This window comes from Numida meleagris, chromosome 4, assembly GCF_002078875.1.
Source record: "Numida meleagris isolate 19003 breed g44 Domestic line chromosome 4, NumMel1.0, whole genome shotgun sequence".
Taxonomy (NCBI): Eukaryota; Metazoa; Chordata; class Aves; order Galliformes; family Numididae; genus Numida; species Numida meleagris.
In genome coordinates, this window is record NC_034412.1 from 15,552,011 (window position 1) to 15,572,476 (window position 20,466).

The window sequence follows — 20,466 nt, forward strand, 5'->3', positions numbered from 1 at the left end:
TAGGAAAATCTTCTCCAAGAGAGTGGTGAGGCACTGGAACAGGCTGCACAGACATGTGGTGGAATCACCGTCCTTGGAATTGTTCAAGAGCCATGGAGTTGTGTTGATGGAAATGGTTTAGTGGGCAATGTTGGTGATAGGTAGACAGTTGGACAAGATAATCTTAGAAGTCATTTACAACCTTAACAATTCTATGATTCAAGAGAATTAATTTCCCTTAAGGTTGGCTGAATAGCAGGTCTTAACAGCAAAAAGAACCATGACTGTTCTTAATTCTCAAATTTGTTCAACACTTCTGCCACAGAAACAGCTGCTTAGAAGCGTATTCTAGTAGTCTCATCTTAGTCAGTGTTTGACCTTAAGCACTCATCAGTGATAAGCCTGAAATCTTCAGCCTCTGCGGAAGAGGAAAATAGAGAAAGGTGAGCCTTACACAATGTCTGCATGCCCTTGAGTCTCCACATTCAGGCAGGTGAGGTGCCTGATGCTTCCTGCAGAGAATTTGGAAACCACTTCCTTATTCTCTGAGCACAATTTAAATAAATGAAGAAGGCAAATAAACATATGGGGAAAAAAAAAGATATAATAAGGAGAAAAAGAGAAATTATACTTAAAAAACACAGAGTGCTCTTGTGTGTGTCCATGGGCTTGGGGACCTCTGGCAGCAAGTTCAGAGCTGTGCTGTGCTGACATGGCACTCTATACAGCCCTCTGCCAAGGGCATGCTTTCATCTGCCTTCTTCCAGCCTCATGCTGCTCTCAGCAAGTGCCTTGTGAATAGCTGGGGCTCCTGCCAGTGCAGGTGTGTTGGCCTTGAACCCTGTTTTTTTAATCTCTGACTAAAATCTGTATGTGTTTTGTAGGGTAAATAGCACTCCCATGTTGAACAAGCACTCACATACCTTTAAGAGCACCTGTATCCCTAAAGTGGAGATGCTATGCCCTGGTGTAGCAGAGTACCAAGGATGGTGCATTCAGCTTTTCTGGACAAGGCCAGTTTTACTGTGTGACTGGTAACTTTGGCAGGAAGAACTACAATGTTTGAGGCCTCTGGATATTCTTCAAATTGGTTTGACATCCTCATAAGAACAATGCTAATGAAGAAATCCACTCTCGGGGTTATATTTTTGTAATTGCAACTTTCTAAATCAAGATTGTGCATTCTCTCTAGTGGTCTTGACTTCATCATTACCTCAGGGTACACAATTGCCTGAATTAGATTGCAAAAAAAACCAAAACAAAAACAGAATAAGCCCAGATCCAGCATCCTGACCTCTAAAGAGAGGTGTGAAAACTCCCCTGGATAACTCAGTGGAACTCAGTTTCTCTGATACTAGCTTAGTCACTGACTTGTAACATGCTGCTCAGCTTGAGTGTTGGTGTTTCAACATTGCAATCTCTTTCCCACCAACAGCAGTCTACCAAGCTGCATGACCTCGTTGAGGAGCATAACAAAGTCCAGGTTACAGTCTGCACAAAGAACGAAGGTGAGTCATCCGTGTCTCATTTTCCTCACTGGCCCGTGTAATTAACTGCCGTGTTGAAATATATCTGGAATTGCATAGCTCCTGTTGATTTCCACAGCCGAAACGTGCAGAGTGAGCTGTGGGGAGAATGGGGCGGAGGGAGGTGAGTGGGGCAGGGCAGCAAGAGGAGTGGGCAAAGGCCTGTGCAGTGCGGTAATGATGCATCTGTGTCATTATTGTCAGTATCTGCAACATCTGTAATGATACAGGTGAACCTACTAATTTGTGTTAAGGGTTGGAAACAGCTTGGAAAATTCAATTTCCCAAACAAACAATCAGATAACAACTCTGGCCTTCAGAGATCTGTTTCCCTGCCCTGCTATAGGCTACTTTCCCAATCTTGTAAAGCAGCTTGTGAGCAAGTTTTCAGGAGTCTAGATATATGGTTCACACTGAGGTATGCACTTTCTTCCCCACGCCTCCGTTCCTTGTCCATAAAATAGAGGATATAGCTATTTCTGCCTCCCAAAGACATTGAGATGTGCAGTTGCTGGGATGGTGGCAGATGTAAGGCCTTGGATGGATTTTCTTGATCAGCATTTTATGGACATGAAGCCAATAAAACTGCAGGCAGCCACTCAAAGGCAAATGTTTAGAGAAGGGCCTACCCTTACACTATTGTTTTTAGGCCAATATTATTTCTAAGAGGCACTGGCCTTAGGTCAGGCAGTGGAGAAATTTAGTGATGATATGTGTGCCTTGAAACTTGGTGGTTTTTTTGCTTGGAACATATGCACAAGTTAAGTTCATTTTTGCACTGTTCTACAGGTTTCAAAGAACTGGAGTCTCGTTGCTTAGTCCCAGGAGATGTTTTTCTTTTAGATGGAAAAAAGCTCTCCCTCCCATGTGATGCTATCCTGATTGATGGAAGTTGCATTGTGAATGAAGGGATGCTCACAGGTACTGCCTTGGAGTTAGGAATGCTAAAGCCCTGGGCAGGTTCTCTGCCAGGGAGACATCTCTATCTGTCCTGACAGCAATTTTTTTACTATTTATTTAGAATAGTTTGCAGCAGGCGGTGGGAGAACTGTGGCTTGAATAATTCACAGTTATCTTGGGCTTTTGAACATTACCGTTGTATAATATACATTTCAAATCCACGTGAAAATCAAGTAGGATTAATATACTGTCAGGAGTAGATAGTGAAAATATTCAAATTCACTGAATATGTATTTTTTGAGTTTTTGGATTCTGATCTTGCAGCAGCTCAGCTCAAGCAGGTGGTGTACGAGCACAGGGGTTAGTGCCATAGCTAAACATTGAGCCACCACAAGGCATGAACTTGGGTCAGGGCAAAATTTGACCCATGCCCACCAGCAGAAAACGCTCAGAGAAGCCATGTGATATGCTCTGAAATGAAAACTACAATGGCTGTCACCATAAATCCACATCTGCAAGGACATAAGCAAGCTAATTAGTCAGGCAAACTTAAGCACCTAAAGGGCGCTGTCATTATTTAACACACACACAATCTGATAAGACCTTTAAATCCCCTTTGGATGAAGAACATGCTGCTGTTCTCAGGTGAAAGCATTCCAGTTATGAAGACCCCATTGCCTCTCGCGGAGAGCCCGGAGCCCTGGAAAACACACAGCATGGAGGACTACCGAAGACATGTCCTCTTCTGTGGGACTGAAGTCATCCAGGCAAAGTCATCTGGCAGAGGGCTGGTGCGGGCCGTGGTGCTGCAAACCGGTACGACTATCACTAAACTGGTTAGAAAATGGCAAAGGTGGCCTCCCAGGAGGCTTCCCGTTTCTCACAGAGCTCTCTCACTGTGTCACTGTTTGGTCATGTTCACAACATAAGGGCCATGTCTTCACACAGGGTTCAACACTGCTAAAGGTGACTTGGTGAGGTCTATCCTCTACCCCAGACCTGTGAACTTCCAGCTCTACCGAGATGCCTTCAAATTCATTCTAGGCCTCTCTGCCATTGGTGTGTTGGGATTGATATACACCGTTTGTGTGTTCACATACCACAAAGTAAGTATGGGCCATGCCTCCAGCTTGCAGGCCAGCTCCAAGACCTCGGTTGTCCGCGGTCATTGGAGTATCGCCCAATTCTGTAATCCAGTCCTTTGATGCCAGAAGTGAGGCGTTGGGGGCCGAACAAAGATGAATATATCCATCATTCCCATGGTCAGAGCTTAGGGTGCATTGCTCCACGTCAGGAGAATAAGGTCCCAGGGTAGCAGGGCTGTTCCCACCCCACCGCCTGTTGTTCTGGCCATTTGCAGAAGCCAGTGGCAGATGTCGTGTCCATGGCCCTCCTCCTCCTCACCGCAGCTGTGCCTCCTGCCATCCCCGCTGCCCTGACCACGGGCACCGTTTATGCCCAAAGGAGGCTGAAGAAAAAGAAGATTTTCTGCATCACTCCACAGAGGATTAATATCTGCGGGCAAATCAACCTCGTCTGCTTTGACAAAGTAAGACACTTCCCGGGGCAGTGACAGATGTTGGAGGCTGCTGGGAATATGGTGTTTATTTTATTTTTCTATTTTATTTTTTATTTTGTTTATTTCCATTCCATCTCCCCTAACCCACTCCCAGGATAACATCCTCTACAGGTGCCTGTGGGGAAGGGTGGCACTGTGGGCAGGAGGCTTTCTTTACCCTGCCCATGTAGGAGATCTGTGGACTTACAGGGGAAGGGGTGAGCAGGAACAGGATAACAGATACTTATCTCAATTTAGACGGGCACGTTGACAGAAGATGGACTGGACCTGTGGGGCATCCTCCCTTCTGAGGGAAGCTGGTAAGGAAAGATTTCCTTCAGTGATAACTCTTCCCCAGTGCAGAGGTACTGCCCCAAAGTCAAGTTATCAGGGCTGGTGTCCCTGCTCAGCTCATTTCCCCTCAAGGAAGCAGGCTAGCGGTCATAGCCGTCAGCATGGCTGCTAATTCAAGGCAAACACACAGCCCAGAAGCCAGCAGCAGTGAGAGTGCTTTTAATTACTCTATGGGGATTTAGAGAATATGCACAGAGCTCTTCAATTATGTCATTCACAGCATAGTTCAATAAATATCCCTAATCTATTCAATAAACCTTTCATCCCTTAAGTGTTAGGATAATGCTCCCTCTGTTGAAATTAAGTGTTGCCAGCTTCGGTGCCTGTCAAATCTCACCTACCTTCTGTAAACACTGCAAAAATCCATGAGAGCACAGATCAGACCTGCAAAGCCTAGGTGTCTTTACAGACTGCCTCCCATCCATGGCAGGTTCCATCTCAAATTCAAGCCCAAGGAGCAATGAAAGCCTCAAGAGATATCCAGTATGTAAATATTAAACTTGAATACATCCAGAATTATGCTATTGGATTCACATTATTAAAATACAGTGACAGGCTTCAGCTCTGCAGTATAACTTGCTTGTTACACCAACTCAAAATATCAATCTTTTGCAGTGGCCAGGACAAATCACACACCCCATACCTACTCCCAGATTTCATTAGTTGCTGTTAATGTATCAGATACCTCAACACCACAGAGATAATCATACCATAATGAATGAAAGGATGAATTTATTACGGGAGGAGAAAAATCACTTTCCCAGTGCTTTCTCAAAGGACAGAAAGAATATTGCTATCTGATGCAAATTAATGAGAAGAGATTAATAAGTGTCAGCTGATAGAATATTCCTCCAGCAGGACCAGTCCATTGGCACATAGCATGCTCTCTTCTTGGCACTCATCCAGTGCCCCAGGGGTTCAGGCTAAGCTTGGGCATGCAGGGTGGGCTCAGAGCCCACCAAATAGCAAATGGCAGTGATTGCACCGAGGTAGCCTTGCAGTCAGTGTCTGCTCATGTGAGCAGCAGGACAAAATTGGACTGATATATCAGGATAAATTCATGTAATAAAGAACTGTGAGGTGTCAGAACATAAGGCTGTCTTTGCTGACGTGCCCAATCTACACCCAGCTGGGAAGCAGTGCTGGTGGCTTGCCAGAACACAAGGAGGAGCTATCACTGGCTGTGTTGATCTCATTAGCGCATTTACATAATTATTCTTTCTTAAATATTCACATTCTTAAACACATAAGACTAGCTGTCAGCTAATCTGAATACTGCGAGGCAATGACAGTAAAGGAATTTCATTCCACTTGCAAAATATCCTATTGTATGCTTAATAAGATACTAGCGTTTGTTGGTTTTATGTTGTTTAACATTTTCATGGTGTCTCTCAAGTATTAATTAATTAATAAGCCAATTATGACCAGCCTGAGAACAAGGTATAATTTGCTGGAAACAGACTTTGATGGCCCAGAGGGATGATGGGTCCTGGGATGCATTGTTCCTTTTAACAGAGCTGCGAGCTGTCATGCTGCTCGCTTCCAGATTCATTGCACTGTGCTTCTTTCAGTAACAGGGGATGCTTGAGGTGATCAAAGGTAAATAACATCTATTTAAATTTCTCCTTAACATGCCAGCCTAAATGGTAATGGGCTGTGTTCTGGTCTGGCAGGCAGAGCTTGTCAGCCAGCCAGTTTCTTAGAAGGAAAAATGTGTGAGAAGACTCTGAGAAATGGTGCAATAACAGAGCCTTGCCCCAGCCCAGCCCCAGTGCTCAGTCTGTTCTGGAGGGAACACATCTCAAGGCTTTCCACAGAAGTAAATCAGGGCATGCATCTTTAATAGCGTGCCTCCAAGTAACTCAATAGGAGTCAAACTTATCCATTTTTAAAACCCAAGTGAGGGACAAGTATCTGGTGTCTGGAAATGCAGATGGAGCTCTGCTAGTGGAAGTAGAGGTTCTCCTGGGCCATATTGCTCAGCTTCTTGGAGATCTCTGCTGCAAGTTCCCTTTCTCATAGTGTCTTCTCTGCTCTAATACTGAACAGCAGCTGTCAAGCAGTATTCCAGTGCCCATGCCAGCTCTGCTGAGTGTTTTACCTTCCCAGTTACTTTGCATAAATTTGAACTCATGATAATTTTTAGGGACTTCTCGGCCACCTGAGTGTCCATGAGCTGCTACCAGGACGGGTAGGACAGTGCGTTGCTTGCTGTAATTGGGCTCAGCATCACTGAATGCAGAAAAGCAGCACCTGTATGCACTAGCTGAAGACTTCTCTTCATCCCTCTCGCAAGCTGTCCGTCTAACCCTCTGCTTTTTATCAGCTTTCAGAAAATCCACAAGTTTCCATCCAGCACTCCTCTGCCCTGGGGACCGGTGTGTGGAGCCATGGTGAGCTGCCACTCCCTGGTGGTTCTGGATAAGAAGATTCAAGGAGACCCACTGGACCTGAAAATGTTTGAGGGCACACACTGGGTAATGTGACTCATGTCTCTGCACCCTCCAAAGCACAGCCCTGGGGCTTATTCAAGGTCAAGCCCAAATACATGTCTTTAGGGATGTGCGCAGGCAGGTTTCTGTGCCCATATGCTAAGGGCTGTTTTCTCTGATGAGCAAAGGGATGTATCCCAATGGAGAAGCCTCAGGCTGGATGAACAGCAAATCTGAGAGCTGGGGAGGAGGCAAGGGGCTGAGCCCAGGGCACATCTGCAGTGATGGGGAGTGTTGTACTGGTGGGAGCAGGATGGGACGAGGCACCAGAAAGAAAGAGGTGGCTCTTCCCGCAAACTCAGCCTGCAGGGGCTCAGGGATCACTGCAGTCAACTGCCCCATCATCCCTTTCTCCTTCAGCCTTTTGCTCGAGAGAGTTGAATCAATAAATAAAACAGATGGCAGCTCTTGCAGCAGCACTGCGGGAAGTCACCAGGCTGGTGCTTGCTGCTATGGAGGGACAGGCAGAAGTGGAGCAGTGCAACAGCAGAAGAGGGGGGTGATGACGGTGAATGAGCTTTGGCAGCATGTAAAGTAGCAGAGCTAGAGGGCTAAAGCATCCTACATCCAAACTTGCCACCCTGTTCCTGCACAGTCTTTTAAAACTGGAGATTGGAAGATAAATCCAGTTAGATAGGGATTATTTCTCTTTCCTGATGTTATATGGCATTAAATTGATGTGGAACTTGAAGTTAGAGAAAGAACGAAATGTGACACAGGTTTTTTACTCTCATCAAATCAAAAGATGGAGGACCCTGTAGGCTTCTACTGAGGACAAGACTGCAGGGAGGCTGTCAGTCGTGATGGCTAGAAAGACCTCATAGATTATAACAAAACACTGCTGCAACTGTGTGCCAACAGCAAGGGGCAAATTCTCCCATATGCTGCTGCCACTGCTATTAACAGTCAGGTGTGAAGCCAGAAAAAAAAAAGCAGCATCAGAAATAATGTTTTTTTCCCATACAGGAGATAGAAGAGTCCAGCACAGCTTGGGATAGGGCCGGTGCTATTGATGCCTGCATCGTTAGACCGGGGCCGAACGCCAGCAGCGTGAGTCCAGCTCTTTCTGGGAATGAATATTCTGTGCTTTCAAGCCGCAGCTTCTGAAGCTTCTTGCACATGCACTGTTGATTTACTGGGTTACTGGCTGCAAAGTGCCCTTCCCTTGCTCTTGGTTCTGTGCTGCAGCCTCCCTGCAAGCAGACCTCCTGGGAGCTTAAGACCAGAAAAGCTGTAAGAGTGGTCTGAGTGGAAACCAGTGCAAAGAAATCTTGCAAACTGGATAAAAGTCTAAAGGAGGAATACACCTGCAAGAAGATGCACTGTAGGGTCAGAACACTACAGCCAGCAGTGTGGGCCATAAGTCCAGCTGGTAATGGTTGTGCAGCCCCATTGACAGATTTACCAGCCTCAGCCCAAAGCAATGTTATTTGCTTCCTTCTCCCTCTCAAAGGGCAGCAGCTCTGCATTTTGATGGTTGGAAATTGTCATGTTTCCAGCCCAAATGCTGAACCTGCCAGCTTCTTCCCAGAGGAAGGAGGCTGATTTCTGTTAGCAGCACCAGGGAGACGGTGCTGTGGCAACAAAGAAATCAATCTTGTTTCTCGCATTGCTCTGTTCCCTTGGCAATATCACTGTAACATCAATTTTCAGTTCCCCTGTCTGTAACTCCAGGAGTATTGCATCAGGATGTGATTGCTAAGAAAAAGCCTGGGACAAATTCTGAAAAACTGAATATTAAGAAAAACACTGAGGTTCCCAGGAAGTATACTAGGAAGCCACTGTTTTTGAAACTGTGATTTCCAAAGTTATCATCATTGATCTGATTCCATAGTCAAAAGACACTGAAATAGTATCCTATCAATAATAAATCTCCTAAGCCAGAAAGGCTCAGATGAGCTGCAGCTCAGGATGGATATACTCTGTGTAATCCATGAATCAAATCCGCAAGCAACATCTCCCTTTCCTGACCTCTTCCAGGCCCCCGTGGAAGGAATTGCAATCCTGCATCAATTCCCATTTTCCTCTGGGCTGCAGAGGATGTCTGTTGTTTCACAGAAGATTGGAGAGGAGCAGTATGACCTGTACATGAAAGGAGCACCAGAAATAGTGTCCAGCTTTTGCAGACAAGAAACCGGTATAGATGTGGGGGAGGGCACCTTCATAGCACTTATTCAAACTTAATCCAAAGCAGACCTTGGACTGTAAATCCTAAAAGATTTGCAGCACTCACTCTGCAACTGCATGCGTACGATTCCTCCCACAAACAAGTCTTGGGCCTGTACAGAAGTTAAATGTCATTAGTTAACAGCACAAATAAGCTTTCAGTGCTTGTATGTACGTTGGGATGCACCCAGCCCTGCGGGTAGCGAGGCGCACAGCCTGTGGTTCAGCCGCTATACATCACTTAGCCGACGTGCATCTGCTGAAGATGCAGCCTGTAAATAATGTTGATATGTCAAAATACTCGGAGTAGGTGTGGGATGGTGGTAATTGCATGTGTCACAGCCGCCCTGTTGCGCTGCGTGAGTTCTTAAGTTTTCTGTTAATTTATTGACCTGTAAATTCAGTCTTTATTTACCGACCTAGCTTACAAAGGCTCTAAATCTCAGCAATGGGAAACTTGCTGTGGACATGCAAATTACAGTTATTAAGGATAATTGCTATTAACACTCAAGCCAAGGCTTCTGTCCTCTCTCTGCAAGTAAACATCAGCTTTCCTTTTGTGTGTGAGAGCAACATAATAGGCCTGTTCTCAAATTTGCCTGCAACTTTGAAACTCAGGTCATATTCACTGAATGTTTTGGAAGGGTGCCAGCCATGCAGGAGCAAAGGTCTGGGTCTCTGTGGTTTGTTATTTGAGATGGCAATGACCTCAGAACAGGTGAAAATGGTTTTGAGGGACAATGGAAAGATTTAGTTTAAAATCGCATAAGATCTAATGACACAAACCTCCAAACAATTTGATGTCAGTAAGAAAAATACCTTTGAAAATATTGTTCCACTTTCTCAGGTTTCTAAATAGCTCCTCTCATCCTGTCTTGATTGTTTCCCTATTGATTACAGCTTAATAAATAATTGGGCTCCGCACTGTAAATCTATGGGCAGTATGTAGTGATTACAGGATGCTGTAAAGTTAAAAGGAACTCTTTGTTTTTAGAGTCATTGGAACAACCAGAATTGAAAATTCAGGATATGGGAGAATTTTCCCATTAAGGCATAAATGTAAAAACAACTTTGTGAGCAATACTCAGCACGTATGCAGAAAAGATCAGGCCAGAACTATGGAAACACTGATTTGTTCTCTGCTGAGTAATGTATTGTGCATCCCTGCCCCTTAATGTGCATTTTAGAAGTATGAAATAGATGCATGGATCAGTCAGTTGCACAGCCTCAGTACAAACCAGCTGACTTGTATGAGAGGGCGCAGGATTGAAAGGCTATATAGTATGTCACAGGGCAGACTTTAACCCCAGAGGAGCATTCAGCAAGGATGGAACTTTCTAACCACACAACTTTCTATCCTGTAAACAGTCCCAGCTGATTTCTTGGAGGAGCTTAAGTCATACACAAGCCAAGGCTTCAGAGTGATTGCCCTGGCCCATAAATTGCTGAGCCTTCCAGAGGATGTAGATGTGAGTAACCTGGAGAGGTAAGCTGTGCTGAGGAGCTGTGAGCATCGCTGTGGGATCACTTTCCTCCCTGTTGGTAGGGCCCAGCCCGGCCCAGTCCTTCCCCTCCTCTCCTGCCTGAAGATGCGCATGGGGAAGCTGAACCCCATCATGCCTTCCTCTCAGCAGATGCTGATTACTCTGCTAATTGCCTTGCAGTTAACTACTGCTCTTGCAAAGCTCACCGAGCTGAATCTGAAGCTGGTAACTGTGCTTCAAAAGGGTCATGGACTGGGGCTGGGACAGAAAGCCATGCTGAATGCTGGGACCAGTGGGTTTCAGCCAGCCTGAGCCCACTGCTCTCGGCATTCACCTTGGCTTTGCAGACCCTTCCAGGAAACCGCACAGCAGGGACCGGCAGCTGAAATGTGGACGCTTGTTGAGCACTCCTTGTCCCAGGCTCGGTCCAGTTGTGTTTCACCTTACAGTGAACATGTTTCCAGCTGAGCATGGCTTTCCCAGCAATATGAGAGCCTTGTTCCCGGGAAGCACAACCGTGTTTCTTTCCTTCTCCCAAGAGAAGAGGCAGAGTCTGAGCTAGAGTTTCTGGGCCTCCTGGTGATGGAGAACCGCCTGAAGCCAGAAACAAAGCCTGTGCTGCGAGAGCTGGCCGCTGCCCGCATCAGGAGCATCATGGTCACAGGTGAACCCCCCACAGCCATGGCAGATGGGAGCACCTTGCTCCTACAGCAGCTCCATGACGGAGGACACAGGGAGCCAACCTCTCTTGTACCATTGGCAGGGGACAACCTTCAGACAGCAGTCACGGTGGCCAGGAGCGCGGCTATGATTCACGAGGGCAGCAAAGTCATCATCATTGAAGCCAGCGAACCAGAGGGCTCCGCTCCAGCTTCCATTGCCTGGCGGTTGGCAGAAGGCAGCAAGGCAAGTGCAGCTGCTCCCAGTGTGAGCACAGCCAAGGGGTGGCCGCTGAGTGCCAGGGTGAATTAACGAAGCATTGATGTATAATAGCTGGCTTTGGGAGTTTGGGCTCTCACTGTGGATTTTGAAGAAACTGTAAGGAACCCTTGGGTGGATTCCTATCTAGCCAGGATATGTGGAGTGACCCATCCACCAGCCAGGAAGAAGTAACTAATACGGAGCTGTTTTGCTCAGGACTGCATGCAAAATGACTGTATGCATAACTGGCAATGCTCTGCAGATACAGTGGCCACTTCCCTTGTGCTTGAAGTGTGTCTAATCAATGCATTTAGAAATATCTGTCTGTGAGACTATTTGCTGGACCAAACTTCAGTGTCTAAAGGAGCAAGCTGTGCCCAACAGGTGTCAGTGACACATGGGAGCAAAGCTAGAAAATCCAGTATTGCCAGGCCTGAAGTTCCAGGAAAGGATGTTGCAGAAACGATGCTACCTGCCTGTCTCTCTGGTGGGAGGCTGAAGTGTGGTGTGGGTCCATAGCAGAGCTGGATGCAAAATAGGAGGGAACATCCTGCCCAGGGGTAGGGATGCTGCCCTGTCTGAGAGCTGGTGGCACCACCAGGGCTGGCTGTCAGCTCCAGAGGCGGATCTGTCCCAGGGACAGGGCATCAAGGTGTAGTGATCTCAGTCTAAGGATAAATGCTGTCTTGTTTCTAGGAGGTGTGTGCCAATACCCAGGAAAAGATCACATTGGAAGGAGAAAGCTGCAACTACCATTTTGCAATGAATGGGAAGTCCTACCAGGTTCTCCTAAAGCACTTCTACAGCTTGCTGCCAAAAGTAAGTGAGGAAGACACAAAGCACTTACTCTCCCTGCCTGCTTTATGTAAATAGCGGTATTGTTCCAGCTGGAGAAAGGTGTCAGTACCTGAAGTGCTGTCACTTCTGACAACTCAGCAGCCTCCCAGCACAGCTCAGGATTAGCCCAAGTTGCTTGCTGTCAGCATCTGCAAGACCTCGGGTGATCAGTGTGGCTGAGGTGTGCACGCAGCTGCACGGCAGAGTGACTCTGTGGTCACCTCCTCCACTTCGATTTAATTAAAAACAGCAGCCCCATTCCCATGTACCACTGCCAGAGCTGGCAATGTCTTCTGCTCAGCAGTGGCAGAAGGAGCATGAAATAACTGCATTTAGCAGGAGAAATCTTCAGCTCCTGTCACCCTCCCATAGAATAGCTGCTGGACAGAACTTCAGATAGGAGAAACCTCTGTCTGAGCAGTGTTATTGCCACAGTCACCAGCAGCACCATCCGTGGTGCAACAGGGAGTGGCATGGGAGAACTTGCTGCTCCAAGGCTGCTGCAGAGCACGTGGTGATGCTGGTCTGCCACGGAGAGGCAAGGCAGAAACCAGAGCAGGATGAAGTTGACATCAGGCAAAACCTGATGCTACAGGCAATTAAACTAATGTCGGAGCTGGGAGACAGCATTAGAGGCTTGTGCCATGCACCCATCAGGGAGCCTGACCCTGCCTCTGTGGGGCACAAACACCCACCCAAAGCAGCCCCTTGCACTGTCCCACAGATACTGCTGAATGCGACTGTCTTCGCTAGGATGTCTCCTGGCCAGAAATCCAGCCTTGTTGAAGAGCTTCAGAAACTCGAGTAAGGTTCTGTTCCTTTTCTTCTTGAACCCAAACAAGGAAAGGTGTAACCAGCCCTACCAGCCCCTGCTCCTACCTGCGGTGGTTGCATTGAAGGCTCTGTGAAATGGAGCTGAGATAAAACCACTGACATACTCCAGCATATGCAAAGACCTTCCCTCCCCCCCTCCCCCATTTTCACTCCTTTCATCAGTGTTTTCCCTCCTTTCCCTCCACCAGTTACTACGTGGGTATGTGTGGTGATGGAGCCAATGACTGCGGGGTACGTAGGAACAAATCTCCCACCCTCCTTCACGTCACTTCTTTCAATCTATGGGGTAAAGTGGTGAGATACTGCCTGGCACACCACATCACCCAAGTTAGCACGTGGATGTGTTCAGAGTGCTGCTATAAGACACTACATATGTGCATTTTTCCCCCTAGAAATAAGAACAAACACACTACTACTGACGTATTTGTTCAAATGCAAATTTGAGGGCCTTAATGATAAAAATAATTACTGTTATCTATTACATTGCTACAATAAGTGCGTTATCGTAATATAATTTTGTAACAGCGCATTAGGTGGCTTGCTGCAAGCCATCCATAACCTGCTCCTCAGTGCCAGGCCAGAGGGAACAGGGCTGGCTCACACAGACCTCGTAAGACAGAAATAAAAGAAATGTGATCAGGAGATGGAAAGGAGCGGAAAGAGGATAATGTGCTGATTTAAATAGATCGTCGGGTTGTTCAACAGGAGAGGTATGCACAAACCCCAACGTGGGAGACAGAGCAGGGTACTTCAGAGAACTGTAAATAGGCACGATGGGATTAAATGAACAAAAGAAGTGCTTAAGCTCTAGGGCAGGGAAGATAGCTGGAAAATGAGATCAGCCTGGCCACAGAATAAGGGAAGATCAATGATAAATCATGCTCGAAACAAAACTTGTAAAGCACCACTAAAAGCAGTGGGAGGGTGGATGGGTGCCTCCCCAGCTTCCTGCTCCTGTGGGTTCCAGGCTCTGAAGATGGCCCATGCAGGGATATCGCTGTCGGAGCAGGAGGCATCGGTGGCCTCGCCTTTCACCTCACAGATCCCCAACATCCAGTGCATGCCGGAGCTGATCAGGTTGGTTGGCTGCTGCCCTGGGGCAGGCTCAGGGCACTGCCTGCTCTGAGCTTCGTGTGTGGGTGGGGTCACGAGTGGGAGCTACACAGCGGTGCACAGGGATCCTGGGGCAGCTTGGCAAAGGAAATGGTTTATTTATGTTGGTTTATGGCTAGCCATGTGCATGCACACTCATATACATTCATGTATAGCTGTGCATACATGCTACCCTCAAAGATGCTGATAAAACAAACTTAATTTCTCAGTAACTACATAAAATCCTTAGATCCCAGAGTGTTGTGCATAGGGACTGGTATTTACTGGGACAGGTAGAATGAGAGGGAATGGCCTCAAGTTGTGCCAGGGGAGGTTCAGGTTGGATAATAGGATAAACTTCTCAGAAAGAGTGATGGTGCACTGGCACAGGCTGCCCAGGGAGGTGGTGGTGTCACCGTCCCTGGAGGTGTTCAAGAACCATGGAGACGTGGCACTGAGGGACATGGTCAGTGGGCATGGTGGGATGGGCTGGAGTCTCAGGGGTCTTTCCCAACCTTAATGATTCTATGACTGCAGGTTCAGGAGTAGAGTGTCATGAAAAGGCAGCTATAACAGTTACCACAGAACAGATTCGCTTGTCATTACTTACAAATTTCATATCCAAATGCTGTATGTAGTCATTGAGCAGCCAGGAATAATGCCATTTAGCCAAATGTATGCAAAGACGATTTTATGTAGCAGTGCACTTGATTCCCAGAACTGCTGAGCAAATTAGTAGTGAAAAAACAACAGCAGCTTAAGCCAGGTATTAAAATCATAGCAGCAGAATAAACACAAAGAAATGAAACACTGCAGATGAGGGGCAGCTAAGTGGCTCTGCAGTATCTTAAGGCCAGAACACATCTATGGAATTTAAACTATTTTCCATTCTTCTTAAAGATTCTAAACCAAAGGAATTACTCTGCTTAGAAGCAGAAGCAACCTGTAGCACTAGAACACCAGTACTGTGGTAAGGGGGCAGTTTCAGCTTTGTTTTGCATTTTGAGCAGGGAAGGTCGAGCTGCTTTGGTGGCTTCCTTTGCTGTTGTTAAATACCTGACCCTGTACGGCCTGATACAGTTTGTTGGCACCGCTCTGCTGTTCTGGGTAAGTGTACAATGCCTACCTTTCATTGGCAAGCTGTGCTCAGTGCAGGTTTTTGTCTTTAGTTGTATTACTCAGTAGGGAAGAAACAGCATATGGGTCTCCAAGGAGTAACAAAGATGTGAAAAGCTGGATAACTGAATAATCATTTAACAGGTTCAGTATTTCAGTTAATATCAGAATAGTTGAATCAAATGACAATGGCATAACCCTGCTTCAGCAGCCATTAGTTTGGGTGCACCAACTGTGCCTGTGATCCTGCTCAAATAAGCTTCAAGCTTGGCACACCATGGAACTCTGGCTATGCCTGCCTATGGGGACTGGTGTCTGCTGGGATAGGGGTGGAAGAACACACACCTGCCACTGGGTAACCCACAAGTGTTCTGAGTTAGAAAGGGACTGGGTGGTGCTCAGCTGCCAGCTGGGCTCACTCTGCTCTGCAGGTGCATCCAGATGCTGCTGCCACTGTGCTGCTGCTCTGAAATTGCACATGGGGCTGCATTTTGTGCCATCCAAGCCCATGTCTGTAGTCAGGTGGTGCCTTCTTTGTTTTTGTTTCAGCAACTGCAAATCTTTGGGAATTACCAGTATTTGATTCAAGACATGGTCATTACCCTCCTGGTTTGCCTAACAAGTAAGCAGTGCTGAGAAGCCCGTGTTTGTTTGAAAGCATGAGTGTAAATAGTCAACTCCATTTCCCAGCAAGAAATAAAGGCCTTCCACCATCAGTAACCATAACTGATGGTGGCAGAGCAATCCCTTAGGCCACTAACTAAGTCTTTCTTGTTTCTCTCCAGTGAGCCTGACAGAAGCCTACCCAAAGCTGGCACCCTATCGCCCTCCTGGCCAGCTCATCTCCCCTCCTTTGCTGCTCTCTGTTATTCTCAACGTGTGCTTTACCATAGCCCTGCAGACCTGTGGCTTCCTGCTGGTGAAGAAGCAGCCCTGGTATGTAGCGCTGGCCAGCTGGAGGTGAGTACCTCTCATCACAGCTCTGCTTATGGGGTGCACAGGGGCTGCCAACAAGACCAGCCACCAATGCTTGGACATGCCACAGAGCCAGCGTTTCTGGAGCAGTGTGCAAGGAACTGGGCGTGCTCCTCATTGCTGCACCTTAAGCATTGCTGTCACTGCCTACCTGGGAGCTGAGATCGGGGCACTGGGCAGTAGTTGAGCTACTTTCTGGGAGATATGTTGTAATGCTCAGAAGCGCAGCAATGACAACGTAGTAGCAAAGTCCTAGGCAGCAGCAAGTGAGGATATGCTCAAATACAGCAACTGGGAACACAGAAACAAAGGAAAGAATTTGCTTACCCTCAGAAGACTTCAGGTAGGCAGGGCTCTTCAGATAGAATGCCCTCACCTCCACTGCCAGCCCTTAAATGAGGTCTGGGAAGGAGTGGATCCTGGCTTCACCCCTTCTGGTCACTCAGGTACATTGCATGCACCTGAGCTCCCCTGCGTTGGCCCTGCCTTCCCACCAGGTTCTCCATCACTGGTTCAGGCTGTGACTTAGCATTTCTGCTACGTGTATATATATATATATATATATATATAAATATCTATTTAATGTGGTTTTCATTGCTGTGGGTGATATCTGGTTACTGTGGGTAGGCTGGGTAGGAAAGGAGAGGGAGTTGCTGTAGTAAGTCACTCTTGCAGAAGGCAGGAACAAGATGCTGAGTGTCACCTTGCAGACATTGCTCGCTCGGGAACCAGACCTTGCCCTCTGCCGACCCAGGGGGAAACGGTACCAGCAGCAGCAGTGCCCAGAGCACCGTCCTCAGCTACGAAGGCACAACATTGTGGCCACTGTCTTCCATCAACTGCATCATTGTGGCCTTTGTCTTTTCCAAAGGAAAGCCCTTCCGCAAGCCCATCTACACCAATTGTGAGTAGAGCTGGAATACACGTGCTCTGTACGCTCCCCTTCCTGCCCCAAAATCTCCCTGGAAGGAGAGGAGGGAAGGGATGATGTGGCTTTTTCTGTACCCACGCCAGTGACTGGTATGCGATGTAACTGCTGGGTATGTGAGCTTCTGCCTCCCTCAAAAAATCTCAGTGAGCATTGCCTACATTAGCTTCCTTCTAGAAAAAAAAAAAAAAGGAGCAGCAGAGCTGAAAAAGAAGACAGTGTTTTGGAAAATAGGTGCTTTCCAGAAGATGATGTACTGTGCTTAGTGCAGAACTGCGTGTTACTGAGAACACAGATAGTGTGTAAGGATCAGATGTATTTGTTTCAAAATCCACACATCAAATAGAGCTTCTCTGAGATTCAGTTTTACCTTACTTGACTTCCATTCCTAGAGATGAGAGAGAAAAGCCTGTGATAATATCACTGTTAAAATCCTCTCACAATAACCTTTCCTTCTCTGAGTTTTGCAGAGATGATTTACCCATACTAGCCTGCAGCTGACTGATAGCTCCTTTGCAATTGCAGCTTTTTACTCATGGATGAGAGATCAGGATCTTGCTTAACCTTAGCAGAGCTGATTTCATCAGGCTTTTTGGCAATAGGCTGGTCCCAAACCCAATTCACAGAGCCCTGGCCACCTGCAGAAGAGAGGAGAGGCCAGAAGGAAGCTGCCCTGCAATACCAAATCACCCGGGCGAGAAAAGCAGTGTAGGTAGGGAGGTTTGCAACGGGCCACTAGGGACTAGCTCCACTAGGGTTCAATTTCACAGGTCTTCTAGGCACAGCACCCCTCCCTCAAACAAACAAACACCAGAAGTGCACAGGCTAGCAGTTCTACAGCACTGGTGGCTGGGACTCCCATGAGCGTATCTGAAGAGTTCAGCCACCAAAGCCCCTTTCCCAAGGCCACCCACGCTCTTGTTTCCCTAGATGTATTTTCAGCCCTCCTGGCCCTCCAGCTCGCCGTCTGCCTCTTCCTCTTCCTCGCTGACATGGATGCTGTGTACAGTGGCATGCAGGTAAGTGAAGACAAAACATGCATTTATTTTTTTGTTTTGCTGGACCTTTACCTATGCACATAGAGCACAAGCTACAGGTATGGCCATGCTGGAAATGAACTCACTGGTTTGATGCTGTCTGGGCATCACTTTCAAATTTCTTTATTATCCATCCAACAAGGGCTTGATTAATGAGGCAGTTCTCCCCTCCAGACTGCAATGGCGAGAAGAAAAAGCGCTTTGTATCTTGCTGAGCTGTTCTTCCTGACAAAAAACACAACAGCGCGGAGTGTGGGTTTGTGTGTAGGAGGCTGCAGCTCCATGGAATACTTGGGCACTGACTGCTGATCTGCTGGTGTCAGTCACAGGGTCAGTGGTGATGTGAGGCAGCTGCATGCCATGGGGAATCTGGCATCAGCCCCTCCAAACCTCTGTGACAAGGAATTACTGTCACTGCCTACGGCCTGCTCCATGCTTGCCATCAAGAAATTGTTAGTCAGCCTCTCCAGTCATTAGGAACAGATGCAAATCTTGGCAAGGCACTCAAACCAAATTGCTCCTCCTGTCTTTTCCAACAGTTTCTTTGCACTCCTGTGATCTGGAGAGTTTATGTCCTACTGATGCTCTTGGTCACCTTCTGTGTATCTTTTTTTACGGAGGTGAGTGCATTCATTTACTGTCTGTTCCCAGGGGTGAGCTGCATCTGTTCAGGACTTTCTTCCTCCATTTGCAGCCAGACTCTTCCTGCAGAAGCAGAAACCCGTAGGGTTTTCCCATTTTTCCTCCCTTTTTCCTTAAGAGTCACTGTGTGTCAATCAAATCCACCTGATGGAGCACTAAAGATGACTCAGCCCACATACTTTAAGCTTGTAGAGAGTGAGCGATGCCATGCAGCTGACACAAATGATGCCTTGTGGGTCAGGGCTGACTGTGCCACCCTGGGGGTGAGCTTGGGGTTGCATCCAGTGGCAGGTATTGTTGCCTGCAAGGCAGCAAGCATCCGGGTGTCCCCTATCCCAAGAGGAAAGTGTGGTACCTGTGCTATGGAAGGGGACTGCTGTGGCTCATGTAGGGAGTTGCATGCACATGGGCTGGCACATGTCACGGGGGCTGGCTTTGGTCCCCCTCCACTAACGCCACGCTGTGTCACTCTGCAGGATGTTCTCCTGCAGAACAAGCACCTCTGGATGCTGATTAAAGCCTGCGTTGGGTACCAGTCGAAAAGCCAGTACCGAAAGTGGCAGTGGATGCTGCAGAGGGATCCAAACTGGCCTCCTGTAAACACCAAGGATTTTGCAGCAAGAAGCACAGCTGAGGTTTACATTAACCCCAGCTACGAGCACAGGGACTAGGCGACTGCAGCTGGGCACAGGGCTGCCTTGTCCCCGCTGACCGGTCTGTTTGCATCGCTCCACGCGCACCAGGCTTGGATTTCTGTGCTTGCTGAACAAACCCCTCCATTCAGAGGCGGGCTGGCTGTGTCCTGGAATAGGGACGAGGGTTATTCTTTCTCTTGCTGGTAAAATAACAACTTTGACTCTATTCCATGGCAACAGCAGCTCTCCGGCCTTGCCAGCACCTCCTACAAAGGCTCAGCAACACTGAGCACAGCAAAGCAATGACTGCTGCTGCTCCAGCATTCAGCCACTGCTCCACCAAACCCTGTCACTGTACCCACGGGGCTTGATGACCCAATTAGTGACCTAATCTTGACTGCACCGAGGAGCACACGTGCAACTGCAAAATCCTGCATTAAATGAAACTGCAGCTTCCAAGCAAAATTCCACTTACAAAGCAATTCTGGTTTTCTTCCATCCTGGAGTGAATTAGAAATGTGGGAGGGTGCACATGCTGTCCTTACTTCACCCTCCCTTGCCAGTTTTTGCAGACACAATGTGCTGAGTGCGGGGAAGATTTCAGCTCAAGCATTGCAGCAAGCTGGAGCTGGGCAGGGATGCACTCAGGGAATGAATAGCTGCCTCCTTACCCAAATTTAGTGCTCTCTTTGGTGCCACGTGGCACCGTTGCTCTCAGGGCACGCTGGGTGGAAAGTTGCACTGAGCTGCTTGCTTTATCTAAGTCATGCCAAGAAGCAGAGGTTAATGTGCACCAGTGCTCTGCAGTTGCATAGTGTAGGAAGCTGAGCCCAGCTGGGCTTGCTCTCATCCTTATATTATTTAGCCACTTCCTAGGTTTCGTCTTGAAAGAACTTCTGGCTATATTTACAGGAAAACTGAACAGGGCTTCCAGGTTTAGTTACTAAGAGCCCAGTTTTATTTTAATAAATTTCCCATATTAAAAAAGAA

At 47.4% G+C, this 20,466-nt stretch overlaps 1 protein-coding gene across 11 annotated transcripts in view; it reads left to right on the forward strand.

Annotated features, from left to right (window-relative positions):
- The window catches only part of ATP13A5 (ATPase 13A5), a 29,829-nt gene extending 9,363 nt beyond the window's left edge, over positions 1–20,466 (forward strand). For 3 of the 11 annotated variants that reach the window (XM_021393336.1, XM_021393337.1, XM_021393342.1), the window contains 23 exons: positions 1,415–1,487; positions 2,295–2,426; positions 3,051–3,221; positions 3,354–3,511; positions 3,766–3,954; positions 4,222–4,283; positions 6,644–6,794; positions 7,776–7,859; positions 8,790–8,946; positions 10,344–10,461; positions 10,999–11,123; positions 11,223–11,365; positions 12,077–12,199; positions 12,942–13,021; positions 13,240–13,282; positions 14,019–14,128; positions 15,154–15,250; positions 15,809–15,881; positions 16,045–16,219; positions 16,945–17,138; positions 18,093–18,181; positions 18,739–18,819; positions 19,318–20,466. In XM_021393336.1, coding sequence (XP_021249011.1) covers positions 1,415–1,487; positions 2,295–2,426; positions 3,051–3,221; positions 3,354–3,511; positions 3,766–3,954; positions 4,222–4,283; positions 6,644–6,794; positions 7,776–7,859; positions 8,790–8,946; positions 10,344–10,461; positions 10,999–11,123; positions 11,223–11,365; positions 12,077–12,199; positions 12,942–13,021; positions 13,240–13,282; positions 14,019–14,128; positions 15,154–15,250; positions 15,809–15,881; positions 16,045–16,219; positions 16,945–17,138; positions 18,093–18,181; positions 18,739–18,819; positions 19,318–19,512 — 2,823 coding nt within the window. In that variant the 3' untranslated portion in view covers positions 19,513–20,466. Of the gene's footprint in view, positions 1–1,414; positions 1,488–2,294; positions 2,427–3,050; positions 3,222–3,353; positions 3,512–3,765; positions 3,955–4,221; positions 4,284–6,643; positions 6,795–7,775; positions 7,860–8,789; positions 8,947–10,343; positions 10,462–10,998; positions 11,124–11,222; positions 11,366–12,076; positions 12,200–12,941; positions 13,022–13,239; positions 13,283–14,018; positions 14,129–15,153; positions 15,251–15,808; positions 15,882–16,044; positions 16,220–16,909; positions 17,139–17,687; positions 17,875–18,092; positions 18,182–18,738; positions 18,820–19,317 lie in introns of those variants that run through there. The other 8 variants (XR_002437663.1, XR_002437664.1, XR_002437665.1 and 5 more) reach the window with 8 other exon arrangements.